The sequence below is a fragment of the Salmo salar genome, chromosome 04, assembly GCF_965601325.2.
Source record: "Salmo salar chromosome 04, fSalSal1, whole genome shotgun sequence".
Lineage (NCBI taxonomy): Eukaryota > Metazoa > Chordata > Actinopteri > Salmoniformes > Salmonidae > Salmo > Salmo salar.
Window position 1 is genome coordinate 46,695,082 of NC_138294.1, and position 18,724 is coordinate 46,713,805.

General features: G+C 40.9%; 1 protein-coding gene across 7 annotated transcripts in view; it reads right to left on the reverse strand.

Moving 5' to 3' along the window:
* Positions 1-18,724, reverse strand: part of ryr1a (ryanodine receptor 1a (skeletal)) — a 71,374-nt gene that overhangs the window by 7,646 nt on the left and 45,004 nt on the right. For 2 of the 7 annotated variants that reach the window (XM_082974452.1, XM_082974451.1), the window contains 16 exons: positions 14,121-14,217; positions 13,914-14,020; positions 13,748-13,799; positions 13,543-13,617; positions 9,859-9,958; positions 9,601-9,680; positions 9,444-9,520; positions 9,234-9,307; positions 8,675-8,692; positions 7,254-7,334; positions 7,035-7,123; positions 6,744-6,872; positions 6,547-6,651; positions 1,672-1,753; positions 257-1,566; positions 41-147 (listed from right to left, as the gene is read on the reverse strand). In XM_082974452.1, coding sequence (XP_082830578.1) covers positions 41-147; positions 257-1,566; positions 1,672-1,753; positions 6,547-6,651; positions 6,744-6,872; positions 7,035-7,123; positions 7,254-7,334; positions 8,675-8,692; positions 9,234-9,307; positions 9,444-9,520; positions 9,601-9,680; positions 9,859-9,958; positions 13,543-13,617; positions 13,748-13,799; positions 13,914-14,020; positions 14,121-14,217 — 2,583 coding nt within the window. Of the gene's footprint in view, positions 1-40; positions 148-256; positions 1,567-1,671; positions 1,754-6,546; positions 6,652-6,743; positions 6,873-7,034; positions 7,124-7,253; positions 7,335-8,674; positions 8,693-9,233; positions 9,308-9,443; positions 9,521-9,600; positions 9,681-9,858; positions 9,959-13,524; positions 13,618-13,747; positions 13,800-13,913; positions 14,021-14,120; positions 14,218-18,724 lie in introns of all 7 variants that reach the window. The other 5 variants (XM_082974450.1, XM_014196258.3, XM_014196271.3 and 2 more) reach the window with 3 other exon arrangements.

The following is an 18,724-nucleotide window of genomic DNA, read 5'->3' on the forward strand; positions in this document are numbered from 1 at the left end:
TATCTACTGTACATGTAGGAAGATGGCCTGAGGTACTCACTCTGCCTTCTCGGGCTCTGGAGGGGGCTCCTCTATGGCAGGAGCAGGAGCAGGAGCAGGTTCAGCAGCTTGGCCATCAGCAGCTGCAGCAGCACCCTCCTCTGGTTGCTGCAAACCACAAGAAAAGCTAATTAGTATAAGTGAATGTAGACATACTTTACTGGAAAGCTCACAATGCACTTTTTAGTCTCTGCATTAAATAGGAAAGGTGCCTCACCTGTTTCCTCCTGGTCAAAGGAGTACCCTCAGGAGTAGGAGGCTCAACAGTGGCCTCAATTCCCATGTCACCAAGTCCTCCTGGAGCATCAATGCGTGGTGGCCCCCCACCTTCCTTGTCTTGGTTGTCCTCCTCCTCCTCCTCTCCACCGCCTGTGTCCATTTGGTCAGTCACCCCTCCTGCTTCCTGCTCCTCCCCAGTCCTAGGCTCCCCTGGCAGGTCCCCGTGCACCTCGTCCTGGGTGGGGTCGGGCATACTGGCCAAGATCTCTGTCACTGTGATGTTCTTGGCTCCCTCCACCAGGCCTCCTCCAAATAGAGTTTGCCAAATGAGCAGGAAGAAGCCCTTACATACACTGTAAATGAAGTGCAGGATGCCAATGAGGATAGTCCAGAAGAAGGTGGCCAGACCCACCACTATCTGCTTGATGGTCATCTTCCTCACTCTGCGGTACTGCCTGCGCAGGTTACGGAAGGTGAAGATACTCAGGAAGTTCAATAAGCTGTTGATGAAGTCTGCAAAGGCAGAGCTGGACTCTGGCTCTCCTTCCTCTCCATTGCCCTCTTCATCTCCCCCTCCACCTCCTCCTGCCTCAGCTCCTCCTTCAGCCGGCTCATCATCATCCTCCTCCTCCTTCTCCTCCTCCTGCTCTGAGATCTGGGAGGCGATGTTCATCTCAAAGATGGTGTCCTCGCAGAAGTTGACAAACATTTCCATCTTCTCCGACTCGCCCCCCTCATTGACCACATCAAAGATGAACTGTCGTTTGGACTCTCTGACCTGAGGCATCTCCCACTGTGTGCGGTTGACCTCGCTGATCTCAAAGTAAATACGCTCTATCTTCCTGCTGGCACCCATGATCTCTATACGGCCCAGGAAGGGGCGGAAGTAGTTGAGTACACTCTCTGCCTGCTCTAAGAAGTTCTTCAGCCTGAGGTCATGAGGGACATGTTCAGACAGGTTGGTCAGCAACACTGCAATGTTAAATCCAATGTCTTTAGCTGGCTCCTGGAAGCGGTCGGCAAACTCCTCAAAGTTGATCATGTCATTCTCATCGGCCTCTGAGCAGGACAACAGGAATTGGATCTCAGAGGGAGAGTACTGTTTCTGGCTGTCCATGGCCTTCTGAAAGTCCTTCTTAGAGATCAACCCTCGGGGGTCGGTCACGTAATCACGGAAGGCGTCTGACGCCACAATGTCCTTCAGTTTGAGAAACATGTCAAAGAATTTGAGGATCATCTCCACGTTGCTGGACGATTCCACCAGCATGTCCACCATCTGACGGGCAATGGTGCCATTCACAACATTACCTGAAACATGGCATAAAATGGAGGCAAATAATAAAGGAGGTGAGAGAAATTAAAGAGAAAAGGCAGAAACAGCAGAAAGATTCTGTCATAAAAATGCATTTTTACCCTCCAATAGAGAGAGCAGCATAACCACCATGTCTTTTTGGAGGTCCAGTAGCTCCTTCAGCAGGCCAATCTGGCTGGAATCCTATGAGACAGCACAAACGCATACAGTGCCTTCAGAAAGTATTCACACCCCTTGACTTTTTTTGTTGCGTTACATAGTAGGATTAAAATTGATTTAATTGTCTTTTTTGGTCAACGATCTACACAAAATACTCATGTCAAAGTGGAAGAACATTTATTTTTTATTGTAAAACATTTTTTATATATAAAAAGTTTAACACTGATACATCTTGATTAGATAAGTATTCAACCCCAAGTCAATACATGTTAACCTTTGGCAGCGATTAAAGCTGTGAGTCTTTCTGGGTAAGTCTCTAAGAGCTTTCCACACCTGGATTGTGCAACAATTGCCCAATATTCTTTCAAAAATTATTCAAGCTCTGTCAAATTGGTTGTTGATCATTGCTAGACAACCATTTTCAGGTCTTGCCATAGTTATTCAAACAGAATCAAGTCAAAACTGTAACTCGGCTACTCAGGAACATTCACTGTCTTCTTGGTAAGAAACTGCAGTGTAGATTTGGCCTTGAGTTTTGGTTATTGTCCTGCTGAAAGGTGAATTCATCTCCCAGTATCTGGTGGAAAGCAGACTGAACCAGTTTTTTCTCTAGGATTTTGCCTGTGCTTAGCTCCATTCTGTTTATTTTTTATCCTGAAAAACTCACCAGTCCTTAACAATTGCAAGCATACCCATAACATGATGCAGCTACCACTATGCTTGAAAATATGGCGAGTGCACTCAGTAATGTGTAATATTTGCCCCAAACGTAACACTTTGTTTTCAGATGAAAAGTGAATTGCTTTGCCACATTTTTTGCAGAATTACTTTAGTGCCTTGTTGCAAACACGATTCCTTCTTTTCACTCTGTCTGCTTCTTTGCGGGGCATTGGAAAACCTCCCTGGTCTTTGTGGTTGAATCTGTGTTAGAAATTCACTGCTCGACTGAGGGACCTTACAGATAATTGTATGCGTGGGGTACAGAGATGAGGTAGTCATTAAACAAATAATGTTAAACACTTATTGCACACAGAGTAAGTCCATGCAACTTATTATGTGGCTTGTTAAAACCTCTTAGGATTAGCCCCTTTTTTTCAATTTTCACCTAAAATGAAATACCCAAATCTAATTGCCTGTAGCTCAGGCCCTGAAGCAAGGATATGCATATTCTTGGTACCGTTTGAAAGGAAACACTTTGAGGTTTGTGGAAATGTTAAAGGAATGTAGAAGAATATAACACAATAGATCTGGTAAAAGATAATACCATGAAAAAAAAATGTTATTTTGTCTTTTTTTGTACCATCATCTTTGAAATGCAAGAGAAAGGCCATAATGTATTAATTTCAGCCCAGGTGCAATTTAGATTTTGGCCACTAGATGGCAGCACTGTATGAGCTGATCCAATGAACCATTGCATTTCTGTTCAACATTTTGTAGCAAGACTGCCCAAATGTGCCTAATTTGTTTATTAATAACTTTCATGTTCAAAATTGTGCACTCTCCTCAAACAAAATAGCATGGTATTATTTCACTGTAATAGCTACTGTAAATTGGACAGTGCAGTTAGATTAACAAGAATTTAAGCTTTCTGCCAATATCAGATATGTCTATGTCCTGGGAAATGTTCTTTTTACATTCAACCTCAGCAGCATTAGCCTACGTTAGCTCAACCGTCCCGTGGATGGGACACCGATCCCGAAATTAAGCACAATTTTACTCCTGAACTTATTTAGGCTTGCCGTAACAAAGGGGTTGAATACTTATTGACTAAAGACATTTCAGCTTTTCATTTTTAATTTGCAAACATAAAAAAAACAATTATATTTTGACATGATGGGGTATTGTGTGTAGGCCAGTTACAAAACATCTAAATGTAATCAATTTTAAATTCAGGCTTTAACACAACAAAATGTGGAAAAAGTCAAGGGGTGTGAATACTTCCTTAAGACACTGTACAGAACATTTTAGGCCTGTAGACTTATAATGATAATGAAGATAATTCTTATGCCAATGGAATCTAGAAGTATTCATGCAGTATGACAGTAGTGGGATGGCCCGAACCCATATGGTTTGGATTTCAGTCCAAACACCTTTCATTAATGAGTATTCAATGAGTTCACCAGCACAATGAGTCTCCAAATCTAAAATGTCCTTTCCCACCAACTATGTGCTCTACCACTCCTGAGAGTCATGCTATATCTTCTTTGATAAATTCACCCACAGTGGTTGAATAACAACTCCTGTACGTCATCTGGGGTCTGCGCTGTATATACAGGTAACTGCCAAAATAAAGGATACACTTGGCTAAATGAGAGATACAAAGTATATTGAAAGCAGGTGCTTCCACACAGGTGTGGTTCCTGAGTTAAAACAAATAAAACATCCCATCATGCTTAGGGTCCTGTATAAAAATGCCCAGTTGCCCATTATTTTGGCTACCATGGCAAAAGAGATCTCAGTGACTTTGCAAGAGGGATGTCAAAGGAGCATAGGGGGTTTAAAGTGTGTGTGTCTCAGTCATCAGATCTCAACCCAATTGAACACATATGGGAGATTCAGGAGCGGCGCCTGAGACAGCGTTTTCTACCACCATCAACACCAAATGGTGGAATTTATCATGGATGAATGGTGTCGCGTCGCTCTGATAGAGTTCCTGAAATGTATGCGAAGGCGCATTGAAGCTGTTCTGGCGGCCAACACCCCTTTAAAGACACTTAATGTTGGTGTTTCCTTTATTTTGGCCGTTACCTATATGTACTCCAAGAAATACATTATGAACTAGTACGAAACTGCCATTCGAGTAAATGTGTCCATGTTAAGACATAAGGAGCTGAAGGTTAAAGGGATATCACCTTACCCTTAAGATGATCCTTTGCTTGCATTTTATTGAGACACACATTTAAAATATCTCACGATAAACAATGAACAAATCAGGAGAAAAATAAAAATGTACCACACACACATCAAGTTACATTTTACATGTACGGAACTTACAATTCAAGAGAACCTGTATGTTAACTTGGTTTTTTGGCTAACAACATTAGTTGAAAAACTATTAAAAGTGAAAAAGAATATTAATTGAACACAGAAAGACTAGAGAGTAGCATGCAACTCCAACTTTATGCTGGGGCAAAGTAAGAATTAGTCAGAAAGCATCAGGTCAGAAGTGAACAGTATACAGCCAACCATCCGTTACTGTGTATCTAGGTCATCCAAGTCATAAATGAGGTCACACAGAGGGGCAGATTAATACAGTGTATGCTCCATCAGGGATTGTTAAAGGGCTGTCTCTTTCCTCAGTTAGCTTTACATTCACCTGCTTTGAAGCGTTTCATGTTACTATGCCTAATGCAGACCGTTAAAGGGGCAATCAGCAGTCGCTACATCCATTTTATTGAAATGAATAATGTAAATGTAAACATAAAACATGGTGAAACCTGTCATTTTGATATAATGTATGGTCAATCCTTGCATCCATAGCTCGGTCTATGAATTTGAGAGTGGTTACATTTCTCCAGCCCCTTCCCTCAGCTTTTTACCCGAAACGGGGCAGGGAAAACGCTTTGTTATTGATTCGACTGCTGATTGCCACTTTAAAGAAGTTGAGTAAAGTCTGGAATGAGAATCCAATATCCAGCAGGTAGGTTAGTAATGTAATTTTACAAAGCACCTGACGTTAACCAAATAAAGCAATGTGGACCTCTGCCTTTCATTGTTGCAGTAGGTTGTTTTCAGTTGTTTTAATTGTTTTGGAGGTTGCATTACAAAAACAATGAGTACTTTTCTAGTTCTTATTCCAGCTTTAAAAGGCAGGTGAGTATAAAACAAACCGAAAAAAAAAGGAAACCAGGGATGAATCAGGAAAAAAAACTGGTAAACACTCAATCACGTCAATGATAGATAAATAAAATGAATACATACTTTACCCTGCATAGACCATGTGAAAGACAGTTTACATAATCATTATCTCATACGATTTGTAAGCAGAGTAAAAACGTAAAGACAGTGCTGCATTTCAAAGTACTTTGCTTTTTCCTGTTAAACTTTTATCAAGGTGTTAATGTACTAACATTACATCACTAATATACGTAATTCTAAGTACTGTACATATTTTAGCAATCTACTAACTATTTCCTTGTAAGTAACTAACATACTTAGAGTACGATACAAATATGGTGTTCATTTCTTCAATTACCACTGTTCAATAGCGTGTCATAGTCATATAGGTGGTATGTCTGCAAGCCAGTGCATTTGTGTGAATGTCAGGTAAAAAGAGAGCATGAGGAGATATCTGTGAGGGGGGGGAGTAAGAGCGGACACTTTGATGTAACAGGGGTTTTAGCATCACAATAATATTTAGTTCACCATTCCAGATTCAGTTTCTACAAACTACTTCTACCGTAAATATATAGATTTTTAGAAATGACAGACTCAAACAATGCAACAAAATAATTCAAGTTGTTTACTTGAAAAGTGTTTGTTAAATGCAAAGTTGGCAGTCAAGTGTAAGTTCATAACAAATGTTCACCCCTGCAACGGTAGCACAAATCACTTTGATTGTGAAACCACAATCTTGTAGGTGCAGTTGCAAGCCGATCGTGTATTTTGTGCACAGCAAGCAGTGTATACTAGATACATACAGATTTGTACGTTCACATATCAGATACGCGTGTGTGATATTTCAACTGTGTCATTTCCTCATGCACAAAAAATCAATGTTCGCTTAGGGTAGACCATTTGTGGTTTCTAAATGCTGCTGGCGGTGTTGTGTATGGTGAGAGATGGGTACAGTATGTGTTGAGGTAGGCAGCTTGTACCTGTGCCAGCTTCATCATCATATGGGCAAAGACGTGGAGGAAGCCCACCACTGCATCCCACAGCCTGCTGTGGGTCAGGGACTGCTGGTTGCCTGTACACGGACCCTGAGGGGGGCACCAGGTACTGTCACACACATACCATACCCAGTAACATCCAGTCATCTACATGCTGTACAGATGAATGGGTTTATACTCACCTGGATGTACTCAGTCAGACTGTTGAAGATCTGTTTAGCCACTGTCATGGCCTTGGAGAAGTTCTTCTTGCCTGGCTCATCAATGATATCTTTCCCAGAGTAATACCAGTAGAAATCACTGATTGACTCCTTGAGAGAGAGAGAAAGAGTAGAGAGAGAGAGAGAAAGAGAGAGGAGAAGCGAAGAGAGAGAGAGAGAGAGAGAGAGCGGGAGAATGAAATATGTGCATGGTGAAAGGGATAACAGGACAACTCTTTAACAGGTATGTGTTAATAATCAGAGTCCCAGTACCTGCAGTCGGAGGAGGTAATCCACAGTGCAGATGATGATGTTTATAGTGGTGGTGCTGCCTGTCTGTGTCCGCAAATAGTTCTGGAAATCTGAGACAAAACATACAGTAAGAGTCCACTCAAAGACTGCCAACTTTTGACGAGCATTACAGCGAGTCATGATTCAAGTCATGATTCAACGATTCCTTAAATAGAACACCATTGGCATAATTCCTCTCACCGTTATTGTGGCCCTCACAGAGCAGCTGCAACATGCGGAACAGGTCGCAGGTAAACTCATCATCCGCCATGACTTTCTCACCTGGGAGGGGGAGAGACAAAGGCACAGAGCATCAGACTAGTTCTAGGAATACTGGAAGTCTTTAAGAGGGGGGGGGGGTTCAGTCAGGCTGCCTCTATCTGTATGCGGTGTAGGCTGGAGGCTAACTTGACAATTTGAGCCATTCATCGGAGTGTTAGCCTGTGTGCGCCATGGTCAGCAGCACACAAGCTTGCAGCAATAAGGTGAGCGTGATGGTCATTGCACAGCTCTCCATCACTTCTGGGTAATCGTATTAGTAAGAGCTGCAATGACCTCCTTACAGGCTGTCCATCTTCCTGATCACCTTGGCAACATAGACGAACAACCGTTTTAGTTGGATACCGGGTTGTTCGCTGTAACCACAAAACAGGAAACCTCAAACCCTTGCTGGAATCACGGCCAAGAGGTTGGCGTGTACCGTAAAAGCACATTCACAGCAACAAGCTATGATAAGAAGAACTTCTGCACTTTTAGACACACAAACACCATTAACGTCACATACATAAAACACGTACAGAAACAGTTGTCCTTAAACACTGAAAAACACAGTATACTATATACACAGTATACACAGAAAAAAGTACATGGTCACATCAACATGGATAGATACAATGGACATCACAGTATACAGACATACAACGTAATGGAGAAGTTCACTCCCTCAGTTCCTTAGTCAGTACATGCAGAAACACAGTCATGCAGCACAGACCTACTATACTCCTCTAACTCCCCTGAGTGTAGGTTAGGGCCAGAGTTTGGTGTTCTGTCCAAGCGCAAGGTAAATAGGAGGGTTGATGTCATTGCGGGGGGAGAGATTACAGCGTAAGTCATGCGAGTGTTCACAGAGTTGGGTGGAGCAGACACAAAGGGCTTATCGGGGAATCATGGCCAGGGACCAGGGTTAGTTAGTGGGTCAGCACTGAGGATGAATTTGAGAGATCGATGGGATTGAGATATTGCGCTGATTGCGTGCTCAGGAATTCTTATAAATCACAATAGTAGTGAGCTTCGGAGTTTCAGTAGATCTGCGGTTAGACACTCAAGGGGAAAGAATGCTTTTCAGTCATTGTCTGTTGCTAGTGCAATGAACTCTTTGAGAGCTTAATACGTTTGCCACGTATACATAGACATGTATTCACCTGAAGAAAACAACGGCATTGGCATTACTTGACATGACTGAAAAGTTATTTCATAAACTCCTTGAGTGGGAAATTGAATAGAGGTGGGCGCCACAACACGAGATCATTCAAAAGAGCTGAAGGAGATGAAGAGACAGGGAAGGTGACAGGTAGAGAAAGAGAAAAAAGGTAGAAAAACAGAGGGACAGAGGTATCATTTACCCCGTTCTGACTTCATGTCTGAGGACCAGCAAAGGATGGAATGGGAGAGGGGAGGGAGGGACGCAATGATGGCAAGGTAGGGAAAGAGAGGGGTAGTGAGTTGACGGACAACAGTAGAATACTTAGGAGTTGGGAGGGGTGGTTAACAACAGTCTACTGTCAACAATTCTAACTTAGAATTAGTTTACAAGTACATTAGACTTACAAAATATTCTACAAATAAACACTGAGTGTAAACAACACAGAATATTAGCAGGTCAAAATACAGTACTAGACAGACACTCTGTAAATTCAAATCACCATCTGACAAAATTACACAGTTAGATCAAAACGTTCAATCATTCAATCATTATTGGACAGTAGAGTTTATGGATGTTACAACTAGTTAACACTCATAAGATGAGGAATGAAGTGGAGGAACTATCACTCAGTGACCATAGGCCCTGAAACTGAACAAGTGTGTGTGATTGCCTGGACAGGACATGGATGCAAAGGTGGTGCAAGGTGAGGCAAAGGTGGAGAACCAGTGTCCAGTATGGTCAGCGCTTTAAACACTTACTTGTTCCCTCCTCCGACACCATACCCAGCCCCTCTGCCTTGTTCTGTCTCTCAAAGGCATTCAGGTCCAGGACACTGCCATGAAAAACCAACACTTTTCTAAGCATACATAGTCACCTTTAATCAAACTTCATAAGCTGTTGACTCCGTTTTCTAGTATGTATGCAAGTTCTATTCTATACTTGAGTAATTCAGGGGTGAAGACAAAAACCTGCACGTCTGCATTAGAGCCTGGACACTCAAAAAGAAGCCAACGTCCTTCTTATCCTTCAGGTATTCAAGCATTTTCTGCAAACAGATAGTGAGACCAGTCAATAACGATTATAACCTCAGGTCAGATGGACAGAGCCCACTGGGGTGACACTAACCTGTTGAACCTCAACGTTACCTCCGTTTAGGATGGAGATGCCCAGTTTAAGAGTGGAGGACACCATGCAGCCAGTCTCACCTAGATGGAGCAAAAAGTACTCTTTACCATTCTAGATGACGGGTTGAAATAATGTCTTCGTAATGTGTCGACCATGACAGGTATCCTTCAAATACACGCACTGTGACTGAGAGACGTTGACCTGTAGGGTTAGCCTGTAGGGAGCATGCATGATGTACTGTACAGGCCGTGGAAGTACCTTTGCAAGCGCTGATCATCTGCAGCACCATCTCAGCTGCCCCACGGTTGTGGAGACGGGACTGCTGGTATAGGAGCCTCTGCTTCTCCATCTCTTTTTCCTGCGATAAGAGACACAAATGCTGTGACTGTGTCCTGGCGGTCACACATCCCACCCCGCAGTCGCTCTGCATTCACACAGCTAGTTCCTAGCTGGCTAGACGTTCTCCCTAACCTCCACTGACTTACAGCCGTAAATGTTTTAATACTGTAGGCCTATAGTTTTACATGCTACACGTCACAGGCGGCAGGTGGCAGCTTCATTGGGGAGGAAGGGCTCAACGTAATGGCTGGAACGGAATAAATGGAACGGTATCAAACACATAGCTTCCATGTCATTATTATGAGCCGTCCTCCCCTCACCAGCATCCTGTGCTACATACTGTACCGGTCTACATTTGATATGGTTTCTCATTCTCAGTATCTACTCTCCGTCTCTATTTCTTTCTTGTCATTTTCCTCTCATTGTGTGGAGAAAAAAAACGAATTCAAACCCGCATGCTTGGTGTGCTTTTTGACTCGTTTTTCCACTTTTCATTACCTTTAGATCAGCTGTCTGTCTCATTCTCTCTCCCCAGTTAATTAGTCATGGAGTCGTTACACTAGTTCTTGACGTTTGCCGACTTGAGCAAACGTTCGACTACAGCAAACAGCCCTGATGGCCTTGCATAATGCAGTGGTAGCAAATGCAAAGGGACCATACAGGATCTATTGAATAACCACAGCGTCTCCCCTGGTGTCTTAGATCACATGTTGAACTTTACACAGCCCTCAGAGTGGAGCTGTTCTGCTCAGGAATATTATGGCGGTTCTATCTAAAAACCCAAACCTCTCTTTGTCACAGAACCACATTTACTGTAATGCAGTTCAGCATATATAAGGTATAAAAACGAACCAGATCTAATATTGTAACCGACATTTTCTTTAAAACATGATTTAATTCAAACAAAATACAAACATGTTTTATCAGTATCACCACCCACAGCCTCCCACCCCCCTAACCCACCCACACCCACCCGCCGCCCGCGTATGCCTGACCATGGTCTACCCAGTAAGTGTGGGGAAGGTGCACTTGACATTACTTAGAGGGTTTCCAATCCATGGAAACAATAGGGATTTTTGGATAAGTCCTGCCTGAGGTGTAGTATACAGTTTGTCTACCAGTGAATGTGTTGTTGCTGTAACTATGTGTACACATACTGTTACTGTATGTGTCTGCCTATGTGTCTAGGAGAGTAGACTGGCTTTCACTGTAGTCTATTGGTCAATACGCTAAGTAAGTATGGAAAGGAACAACATTGATTAGTAACATTCAGTTAATAGAAATGAACGTGTTATGCCAGAGTAAGTGGGAGAGTGGAAAGAAAACATGGAACTGCCACAGACAGAGTCAGTCAAGGGTTCATTAGTTGGTTACGGTGTGAGAAACAGACAGGATCAGTTCTGTTAGAGATTCCCATCTGAGAAACAGACAGGATCAGCTCTGTTAGAGATTCCCATCTGAGAAACAGACAGGATCAGCTCTGTTAGAGATTCCCATCTGAGAAACAGACAGGATCAGCTCTGTTAGAGATTCCCATCTGAGAAACAGACAGGATCAGCTCTGTTAGAGATTCCCATCTGAGAAACAGACAGGATCAGCTCTGTTAGAGATTCCCATCTGAATCTACATGAAAGTCCATACAGTACACAAGGGGAATGAGCTGACAGTGAGAGGCTAGACTTGGGACAATGTGTAGTAGTATACATGTAGCTAACAACATGGCTAATGACCTCCTCCACTCTAAAGGTAACTATTTCCAGAATTCCTATTCATCCAAACATAACACTTACTGTATATAAATATTAAAATATACCGATATACACTACCAATATACACAATTTATTAGGTACACCCATCTACTACCGGGTCGAGCCCCCTTTGCCTCCAGAACCACCTGAATTCTTGGGGCATTGACACATTTCTCAATTGGTATCAAGGGACCTAACGTGCGCCAGGAAAACATTCCCCACACAATTACCCCATCCTGCCTGGTACCATATAATATACGATATAAAGGTAATGCCGCATACGCCAAACCCTGACTCTGCTTGGTCCGTCGAATCCCAGTTCCTGTTGCGTCATGCTGATGGCAATCTTTTTCCACTCCTCAATTGTCCTGTGTTGCTGATCGCGTGCCCACTGGAGCCTCTTCTTCTTGTTTTTAGATGATAGGACTGGAACCAGGTGTGGTAGTCTGTTGCAATAGCCCATCCGTGACAAGGACCGATGAGTTGTGCGTTCCGAGATGCCGTTCTACAAACCACTTGTTGCACTGCGCCTATATTTGCCTGTTTGTGGCCTGCATGTAAGCTTGCACAATTCTTGCCATTCTCCTTCGACCTCTCATCAACAAGCTATTTTTGCCACAGGACTGGCGATGACTGGATGTTTTTTGTTTGTCGTTTCATTCTCTGGAAAACTCTAGAAAATGCCGTGCGTGAAAAGCCCAAGAGTCCGGTCGTTTCTGAGATACTGGAACCGGCGCGCCTGGCACCGACGATCCTACCACGCTCAAAGTCACTTAGGTCACTCGTTTTGCCCATTCTAACGTTCAATCGAACACTAACTGAATGCCTTGATGCCTGTCTGCCTGCTTTATATAGCAAGCCACGTTACTCACTGTCTGTAGGAGCGAATCATTTTCGTGAAACAGGGTGGTGTACCTAACAAACTGGCCATAGAGTGTATATACGAATTATGGAAAATGTCATTTGTATTTCTGGCGAAAAAAAATGGAGGAGCCATTATATCTTGACAACATTAATTTGACCCATGTAAACACATTCTGCCTGCCAAAATGAAGGAATACACATCAGTGGAACTTTGTGCTTAGCAGGTAGGTCGATGCTTTAGGAGGGTCCACATGATTTTTGTATGGTCTACAGCAGGGTTGCTGAACTGACTGACGAATTTGGCCCGCAGGTGGTTTCTGAGCAAACATTTTTAATATATATACATATAGTATTTATATTTTGTTGTTGTTGGACATAAAAAAACTGTAAAAACACCAGGAAATCAGCTCCAAGTGATTTTAATTTTGGAAATCTGTTCCCAAGTATTCCCACGCATAATAGAGAGACGTGATCATATACAAATGTAAGCAAAGTTTGAAATGATTGTTTTAGTCCAATATTATATCTGTTTGGGCTTCTTTCAATCAATTTGCAGCCTAAAAATTATTAGTAATTATGTTCCACCCCCCCCAACCATCCACTCAATAATTGTTTTTCCTGCGGCAGAATCTAGTTGATGATCCCTGGTCTACAGAATGTGTTTTTTTTCCGGATCACTTTGTCATGCAACATCTCCAGAATGTTAACCACGATGTTAACCACAATGGCAAGGTACAATCCAGAAACATTTGGGTTGACGCAAAACACACATAAGGAGAAAGAGGGACCAAACAGATAAAACATTTTGATGAAGCAACACACATACAGTAGAAAGAGAGACGAAACAGACAGGAGAGACAGAAGAAAGACATGTGGATGCGGGCTGATGTGCAGTGAATGATGTGGTCACTCGATGCGTTGAGAGCTACCGCTCCAGTGTCTCCCCGGTCCCCTGTCCCTGGTCGCCCCATACCAGTTCTGTCTGTCGCACCTCAAAGGACATCTCATCCTCAGCCCCTTCCTCCACCTCCTCTCCCCCTTCGTCCTCCTCACCAATGTGGCAGCTCTACAACACAAAGAAAATGAAAAAAAAAACATGACATACTGTAAACAAAACAACACATTAACATACAAATAACCATAACACGCTAAAAAGTTACCTCCTAAAATGTAATTCAAACAGAAAGATAACTCACCTTTGCCATAATATCAGCGTATGCCATATATAGGTAATCTGTATCAAGTTTACTGTAACAAAAGAGAAGGAACAGAGGCTTAGGCAACATATCAAAGGTGGAGATGTGTTGAATTCAATCCAAAAGCTGCTCAACTAAAATACTTGAGGGAGAAAAGGAGTCCCACCTCTTTTCTGTGAGAGCAGTACGGCTGAAATGCAAAATGAGCTGGTGAAGGGGGTCTGGCTTGGTCTCCGTCTCTTCCTCCTCCTCTCCTTCCTGCTCCATGGCTTTCTGTGTTAGAGAAAGAAATGTGGGAGTAAAACTATAGGAGGAAACTCGCAGATCCTGAAATCCTCAAAAGGTGAATCAAGCATGCGGCGGCAGAGCTTACAGACAAGTCGTCTATCATTCTGTCCTCAAAGGAGTAGCCCTCAGTATGGATCCAGTTGCGTTTGTACCCTTCCAAGAACATATTGGAAGCTCTATGCCTGTGAGTCAGACAGAAAAATGATGTTAGTATCTGTATTTTACTTGTGGCTGTGTGTTACTAACTATACAGTGGCACCAAAAGTTTAACAAAAGTGTTGATAGGGGACAGAATGCGGTCAATTGGCATATATATTACTCCTACAGAATTTCCACGTGGGCGAGGATATTGGAAATTTTACCATAGCCAATTGAATGATAACTTGTTTTAACTAGGAAAGAAGAATTTATAACCAACTTTTTCCAACATAACACAGGTATAGCAGATCCCCTTATTGTATGGGACACTTTTAAATGTACATTTGGAGGCCATGCAATTCAGTACCCATCTCTAAAACAAAAGCAATTTGGGTCGAAAGAGTCCATAGGAAAATGGAGGGACTAACAGTACAGTAACAGTACAAACAGCAATAAAAACTGTACAATAGAGGCTCAGAATAAGTTAGAGGGAAAACAAAAAGAAATGGAGGAACTTATTCAAGAAAGATCAAGTGAATATACACTACCGTTCAAAAGTTTGGGGTCACTTAGAAATGTTCTTGTTTTTGAAAGAAAAGCAAATCTTTTGTCCATTAAAATAACATCAAATCGATCAGAAATACAGTGTAGACATAGTAAATTACTATTGTAGCTGGAAACTGCTGATTTGTAATGTATGCCTATCTACATAGGCGTACAGAGGCCCATTATCACCAACCATCACTCCTGTGTTCCAATGGCACGTTGTGTTAGCTAATCCAAGTTTCTCATTTTAAAAGGCTAATTGATCATTAGAAAACCTTTTTACAATTATGTTAGCACAGCTGAAAACTGTTGTTCTGATTAAAGAAGCAATAAAACTGGCCTTCTTTAGACTAGTTGAGTTTCTGGAGCATCAGCATTTGTGGGTTAGATTACAGGCTCAAAATGGCCAGAAGCAAAGTACTTTTTTCTGAAACTCGTCAGTCTATTCTTGTTCTGAGAAATGAAGGCTATTCGATGCAAGAAATTGCCAAGAAACTGAAGGTATACCAAACCTTTTTTGATATACTCAGACGATTGATATACTCAGAGGACCGTTATGTTTTAACCACTCCTAAATAAATGGTAGATTATCGGACGCTCAACAAGAAGGTCTGCTTTCATTATTACTGAAACAGGATCCAAGTGGTAAATAAAGATCTAGTCCATTTAAAAAAATTAGAGTAAAATGCTTGGCGCATAGAATTAAAAAAGTATTGTCGGATATTATTAATACTAATCCGACAGGTTTTTTACATGGACGATACATTGGAGATAATATAAGACAAGCACTGGAAACAATAGAACACTATGAAACATCTGGGAAACAATGCCTGGTATTCATAGCGGACTTTGAAAAGGCTTTTGATAAAGTCCAACTGGAGTTTATATATAAATGCCTGGAATATTTCAATTTTGGAGAATCTCTTATAAAATGGGTTAAAAGTTATGTATAGTAACCCTAGGTGTAAAATAGTAAATAATGGCTACTTCTAAGAAAGTTTTAAACTGTCAAGAGGAGTAAAACAAGGTTGTCCACTATCGGCATATCTATTTATTATTGCCAACGAAATGTTAGCTGTTAAAATCAGATCCAACAATAATATTAAGGGGTTAGAAACCCAGGGCTTAAAAACAAAGGTGTCGTTGTATGCTGATGATTCATATTTTCTTTAAATACACAATTTGGATCCATACACAGCCTCATAGAGGATCTAGATACTTTTTCTAACCTCTCTGGATTAAGTGTACTATATTACGTATTGGATCACTAAAAAATACAACTTTTACATTACCGTGTAGTTTACCAATAAAATTGTCTGTCGGGGATGTGGATATTCTCGGTATACATATCCCGAAAGAAAGAAATTATCTTACGCCAATAAATGTTAATCAAAAGTTAGCAAAAATAGATAAGATCTTGCTACCATGGAAAGGAAAATACCTGTCTATTTGTGGGAAAATCTCCCTGATTAACTCCTTAGTCATTTCCCAGTTTACCCATTTGCTTATGGACTTGCCACCACCTAGTGACCCGTTTTTGAAATTATATGAGCAAAAAAATATTCCATTTTATTTGGAATGGCAAGCAAGACAAAATTAAAAGGGCCTATTTATATAATGAATATGAATTCGGAGGGCAGAAATGATTAAATATTAAAGCATTAGACCGCTCACTAAAGGCGTCAGTCATACAAAAGTTATAATTCAATCCAAACTGGTTCTCTGGCAAATTAGTAAGAATGTCTCCCCCATGTTTAAGAATGGCCTTTTCCCTTTATTCAGATTACAACCTCTCACTTTCATTTATTTGAGAACGATAAAAAATATTGTTATTTTTAAAACAAGCCATAGAAAGTTGGTTGCAATTTCAGTTTAATCAACCAGAAAAGACAGAACAAATAATACAACAAATATTGTGGATACTCAAATATAAAAGAAACATAATTGTTTTATGACATTTTTTTTTTTTAATAATCTTTGTAAATTATATCATAAATAGGAATGGTGGAGTTATGTCACACATGCAGCTAACAAAAATATATGGACATTTTTCCTTTACCCAAAATTACAATCAACTAATTGCAACATTACCGCAAAAATGGAGAGGAAAGTGGAAAAAGTAAGGAACTTGTCTGTCGGCCCGGCATTAAAGACCAAAATTTGTTAAATAAAATTGTGATAAATTAAAATATGTACCAGTTTCATTTAAGGACCAAAAAATTAAACAGCTGTACCATATAGATTGCAAAATAGTTGGAAAGAGATTTTCGATGTATCGATTCCATGGAACGTGGTTTATGAAATGATACGAAAAACGACACCGGATTCAAAACTTTTTCAATTGAAATGATTATACAACATTCGTGCAACCAATAGAATGTTTATATAAATAAATAACCATATATATATATATATATATATATATATATATATATATATATATATATATATATATATATTATATTATATATATGGGATACAAGCTTCCCAGCTCTGCAGATTTTGCTGCAAACAGACAGAGTCATTAGATCATTTGTTTTGGTACTGTCCATATGTAGCTAGTTTTTGGTCGCAGGTTCAGGAATGGCTGAAGAATTGCAACATTTACCTGGAGCCAACTCTGCAGATAGCAAAACTGGGTGATATGAAAAGTCATAGTCAATTGATCAATAATACTTTCAGCAAAAATGTTTATCTTTAATTTACAATCTGTAGAAACTATGAAAATAGAAAGGTTCAGAACTTTTGTGAAGCATCACAGCGCAGTTGAAAAATATACGAAAAATAGAAATACAATATGGATGGTATTAAGACATAGATGGGAGGAGTTGAATGGAGCTGAAAGGTGGGACAAAAACAAACTAAATATAACTATTGTAAAATAGATTGTGTCCGTAAATGTATATATGTATAAGATAGAAGTAGAAGCCTAAGTGTTGTTGTTCATTATTTTACTTCAATTAGGGGAGGGGGTGGTAGGGTTATTGGAAAATATATTTTAAAAAGATGTCTGTACATACATACATACATACATACATACATACATACATACATACATACATACATACATACATACATACATACATACATACATACATACATACATACATACATACATACATACATACATACATTGAGGGAAAAAAGTATTTGATCCCCTGCTGATTTTGTACGTTTGCCCACTGACAAAGAAATGATCAGTCTATAATTTTAATGGTAGGTTTATTTGAACAGTGAGAGACAGAATAACAACAACAAAAATCCAGAAAAACGCATGTCAAAAATGTTATAAATTGATTTGCATTTTAATGAGGGAAATAAGTATTTGACCCCCTCTCAATCAGAAAGATTTCTGGCTCCCAGGTGTCTTTTATACAGGTAACGAGCTGAGATTAGGAGCACACTCTTAAAGGGAGTGCTCCTAACCGCAGCTTGTTACCTGTAAAAAAGACACCTGTCCACAGAAGCAATCAATCAATCAGATTCCAAACTCTCCACCATGGCCAAGACTAAAGAGCTCTCCAAGGATGTCAGGGACAAGATTGTAGACCTACACAAGGCTGGAATGGGCTACAAGACCATCGCCAAGCAGCTTGGTGAGAAGGTGACAACAGTTGGTGCGATTATTCGCAAATGGAAGAAACACAAAAGAACTGTCAAACTCCTCGGCCTGGGGCTCCATGCAAGATCTCACCTCGTGAAGTTGCAATGATCATGAGAACGGTGAGGAATCAGCCCAGAACTACATGGGAGGATCTTGTCAATGATCTCAAGGCTGCTGGGACCATAGTCACCAAGAAAACAATTGGTAACACATTACGCCGTGAAGGACTGAAATCCTGCAGCGCCCGCAAGGTCCCCCTGCTCAAGAAAGCACATATACATGCACGTCTGAAGTTTGCCAATGAACATCTGAATGACTCAGAGGACAACTGGGTGAAAGTGTTGTGGTCAGATGAGACCAAAATGGAGCTCTTTGGCATCAACTCAACCCGCCGTGTTTGG